General features: G+C 44.9%; 1 protein-coding gene across 1 annotated transcript; it reads right to left on the bottom strand.

The window, feature by feature from the left end:
* Nucleotides 1–288: 288 nt before the first annotated feature.
* On the bottom strand, nt 289–4,532 carry ZNF503 (zinc finger protein 503). The gene is made up of 2 exons (XM_033942498.1): nt 3,288–4,532; nt 289–2,387 (listed from the first exon to the last, which is right to left on the bottom strand). Exons 1-2 carry the CDS (start codon nt 3,552–3,554, stop codon nt 921–923), a joined length of 1,734 nt encoding a protein of 577 aa, XP_033798389.1. The 5' UTR covers nt 3,555–4,532; the 3' UTR covers nt 289–920.
* Between the last annotated feature and the right edge of the window lie 212 nt (nt 4,533–4,744).

Raw genomic sequence — 4,744 nt, 5'->3', positions numbered from 1 at the left:
AAGATAGAAAAATTCTCTAATTGCTTATGGGTACACTGCCTCCCCCCTAATCTTCTGACCAATTATCGTCTTAAAATGGATAACTCAAAAAATAAAAGGTGATCACTCTAAATAAATCTATAAACACAAAAAGAGAGAGGGAAAGAATTGCAAACGTGCCTCCATTATTATAGTTAATGTTTGGACAATTATATGGGAATCCAGAACCTGCAGATATGTTTAAATATCCCCTACCCTAACACAAGGTTGTTGTTGTGAATGTGTTTAACAGAAAAAAAAAAAGAAGGATTAAAATAAGTAAAACTTTTAATACATCAAATATACGGAATTTTAATCTTTAGAGCGATACATTATCTATTATTTTAGTACATGACGTAAACCTTACTTAGACCCTTGCACAGGGTGGACTTGAAAAGAAAAAAAAATAGTTAAATGTTCCGTTAAGAACAAAATAAGGCAAATGAGGTTTTTGGAATAGAGTTGTTTCTTTTTTTTTTCCCCGGAGTACATACAAAAAATACCAATTCTCTTTCAATGGTATACATCTTAAAAATAATTGCAATTTGAAATTATAATGACAAATTGCCAATTGTTTTAGTAACAAACATGCATGTAAAGATTTTCAATGAGACATTAAATAAGAACGTACAATACAATCATAGCAATTTTTAAAGTAACATTAGAGAAAACCTCTATTTTTATGTATAATTCTACAATGGGGGGCGTTTCACTTTACTTATCAAGCTCAGTTAAGTAATGCACTTTATGATTTTAATTGTCCCGCTTGAAGCTAACATAAATAAATACAGTGTCCACGGATCCAGTCCTCAAATGAACACTTATTTTCTTCTTTTTTTTTAGAAAAAAAAAGTCATATTTGAACTTTTAATAAGTTTAAGGGGTATCTCTATTGTCACTGATTACTGATATCCCAGCGCGGATGCTGTGGTAAGTCTTTGCCCATACAATGCATAGGGGGAATAGTAGTGTCCCGTTGCTGCCGGTACAGGGACAGGAGCACCTGGAGTTGGCAAAGGGCTTTTTGAATAGGGATGGTAACGGCTGCTCAGTCCCAAAGCGTGGTGAGGGCTACGTAATGCCAAGGCGCCGGGACTGCCGGGTGCCCCAGTAGGAGGCATGTGCATGTGGCAAGCCATAGCTGCCGCTGCTGCGCTGGCTAAAGATGAAGAACTAGGATAACTGGAGATGAGTTTGTCTGTTCCTGGAAAGGCAGTGTGGGTCCTCAGGTGGCTGAGAAGTTCTTCCGATGATGAAAAACGTTTGTCACAAGGTCCATTGGCCGACACCCAGTTGCAGACATGGGGGAGAGGGTCGTTTGGAAGCATGAAGCCATAAGGGTACAAAGGATGGCCTGCTAGTGAAGGAGGGGTGGCCCCAGCAGTCAGGGAAGAGTGGACACTGTGCAACGGATGAGTTTGGTAAACGAGTGGATATCCAGACTTGAGCGCTGCAGCAGTTGGGTCATGAGTGCACGAGGCACTGGCAGCACTGGCCAGGTGACTTGCACAGTGGTAACTTAAGCAATAAGGGTCTCTACAAAGGCTAGCTGTCATTACCGAGGGGGGTGAAGCGCCAGCTAAAGGGCTGGACCCTGCGGACTTGCTGCACCCAAGCGTGTTGGCAAGCTGGGCCCCAACCAGGCTGCTCGACTTTGTCGGATCTAACGCCACTCCGTGCGGCAAAAACTGATGCGGATACCCGGCATAGGCTCCAGCCAGAGTCCCCGGGTATGTCATGCCAGCCGGCGGAAGGGGGAAGACCGTTTGCCCCGGTTTGTAGGGAGAGACAGGGGCCACCAGCCCAGGCCCGAGGACAGAAGCCGAAGAGGTCGGGGTGGTTGAAGACGATTCGGAGGAAATGGATTTGGGCCCAGACGTGGTCTCCTGGTGTTGATTCACTTCCACGTTTATCCCAGCGCAACTCACGCTAATCCGGCTGTGGCTGATGCTGGTGGTGGCAGAGCCGTCCGGTGATGAGTTCTTGCTGGATTCAGAGTCTTTCTTGTCCTGGGACTCTCCTGCTTTTCCTTCCGACGGCAAGGGGGAGGTGGAAGTGCTGGAATTTGGACTGCCTGTCCTTGGAGTGAAAGGCTGGCAGGTGGCGCTAGGAACTCGGAAACCGTTTTTGTCCCCGCTGGAAACTCCCGAGGCCGAGTCCTTCTTCTCAGACGCTTTGGAGTAAGGTTTGAAACTCGATTTGTCTTCTACGCCTATGTCGCTGAGCTTCAAAGGCCCCGATTTGGAGTCCTTGTCCCCGGACCCGTTGGAAGCGACGGAAGACAGTTTGGAGGAAGGCGAAGGATCTGGTTTCCCGATCTGGGAGCAGGTCTGCGCCAAAAGGGCCAACGGACTCTTCTTGGCATCAAGCTGTGAAAATAAATAGATTTTTAAACAAAAAAATAGATAGAAAAGTGGTCTTGCTTCAAATTTATTATCTATTCAACATTCTATTTTTTCCCCCCTCAACCGACATATACTTTTTACATATATCATTTTGTGCAGAAGATTTTTGTATGCAAAAGATCAATGAAATATAAAGATTTTTTTGGGATACTGACAGGCGTCACAATTTCACGGAACCAAGTCTAGATTTTTTTTCATGTATTCAGTCTGAGGACACCCCCCTTAAAGTTGCAAATGTTCCTTTGAGTTATCTACAGTCAGACGCTCTCCCTATATTCTACACACAGCTTTAAAAATGCCGAATAAACAACGTCACTTGACCTGTGGCAGAGCAGATGACAAAAATGCGCAGTTAAACATTTCCTCCTATTTACTGAAAAGGAACAAAAACAGATCTGTGCAAATACACTCAACAGGAGGGGGGGGGGGATATTTACAATTGCAAGGTAAGCTACAGCAATACCGTGTTTCTTGGTTTATAGAGACCCAACTTTAGAGAAAAATACACATTTTCCCGCAGCCAAATCTGATGGCACCAGAACCTTCTCCTTTGAACTGTTTTCTTAATAGCTCAGCGTCTACTGCGGTAATCCCCTTTAAATCTGACCTGACTCAACCTCCCAAAACAGACGAGCAGATTAAAAAAACAAAAAAAAACAAACCAAACCCCCCATGCAATCATTTCAAATAAATTGGGAGAGCGACGCGAGGGTCTAAAAATATCTCTGGCTTTTCGCACGCGTTTCCTCGCGTTCTAACATTGTTATTTCATAGCGAGATAAGAGGCGGGTAGGTCCGCGTTTTAACCCCCCCCCCCCCCTTCCCAGTCCCTACGACTCCGACGGGAGAGAGCGTGGATCTTACCTCGATAGGGCTGATAGGAGTCGAAGGTAAAGGCTGAAGGTACTCTGGGTGCAAAATGTGTCCGCTCCGAGCTGTGAGCATTTTTAGCACCTTGATGGGAAGACGGTTCGCTTGTCTTAAAGGATCCGACGGAGGAACTGTATGAAAACAGGATTTCGCGGCGGCAGTGGAGACGCTGCTGCGGCTGCTGCTATTCCCAGAAAGCGCGCTCTCCCAGGCTGGACGATTACACTTTCTTCCTGTAGAAGCCGAGGGCGATGTGATCATGACCCGGCTCTCCTGGAAAGTGTGGAAATCGCGCTGATCAAATTCATAAGTGGGGCGGCTAGGCTAGGCTAAGATTTGTAGAGAGGCGATGAATGTTTATTCTCGATCTTTCTCTCTCTCTCTCTTACTTTTCAGACGATAAACGCTGGATGTGTCCGATAAGGGAACGTGAGAATAATCCTTTTGTTCTGAATTGCAGTCATGAGCTATGTGGGAAGAGGCGGTGGCAGCTGCTGGAAGTGGTATTGCTTTTTTTTTTTTTCTCCTTCCCCTTCCTTGTTTTCTCCCTGTCTCCCTCTTCCTGCTGCTGCTGTTGCTCTCCTTCAGCTGAGATGTGAGCCGCAGCCCATCCAACCCGGGATCTGGCACAGAAACTCACTTCAAAAGCAGCTGCATTAGACTCAGATTAAAGCCTTTGCCGCCTTCCAATCAAATGGGACCCTGAGGTGATTGGAGGGTCAAGGGGATGTGACGTTCCTTTTTCTTCTCTGCCTCTTTCTGTTTTTAATAGTCTCCTCTTTCTTTTTCTACCATACTCTAACAACCCCTTCACCCTCCCCCAACCCTCCGTGTCATTTTTTTTTTTTTTCTTCTTACTGAGAGGACGGGATGGGCTAATAATTTTGTGTTTGATTTCATCCCTTCTTTTATTTTAACAGGATCCCGATCAATGTTTTTTATTCCCCCCTACATAAAAATACAGTAAAAGCATATTATCCTTGAACATGTTAAGGGGCAGCGGTGTAAAAGATGAGTATATAGGCTTGGGCCTCTGTTTGTAGGAAGAGTGGAAGGAAATTAATGTGTTAACAAGAAAGCTGAACACGTTGAAAACCTCTAGTCGCTATGCCTGGGGGTATTTTTTGGTTTTTTTTTGGGGGGGGTTACCTGTTCCCCACCCCTTAAAAAAGTCGCTCCTATTTTTGTCTTTTGAAAATCAGCCCAGCTCAGTAACGAACATATTGTACAAGTCTTTTTATACTTTAACTGGACCCTTTAGTTTACCGTGTTTTGGGCGGTCAGGAGATTAAAAAAAAAAAACACACCCTCCCGCTTCACATTTTCTAAGCTCCCTCTTCAGTCATACCAAAGAAAAAGCGTTTCCCTTCTTGAGTGCGAGTTGAAATTCTCCAATCAGGCATGTGATGACACGAGGAGACTAAGGCAGAGATTGGGGAATGTGCGTGTCA

The sequence above is a fragment of the Geotrypetes seraphini genome, chromosome 4 (genome assembly GCF_902459505.1).
Source record: "Geotrypetes seraphini chromosome 4, aGeoSer1.1, whole genome shotgun sequence".
Classification (NCBI taxonomy): Eukaryota; Metazoa; Chordata; class Amphibia; order Gymnophiona; family Dermophiidae; genus Geotrypetes; species Geotrypetes seraphini.
This window is presented reverse-complemented; position numbering and strand designations above follow the sequence as displayed.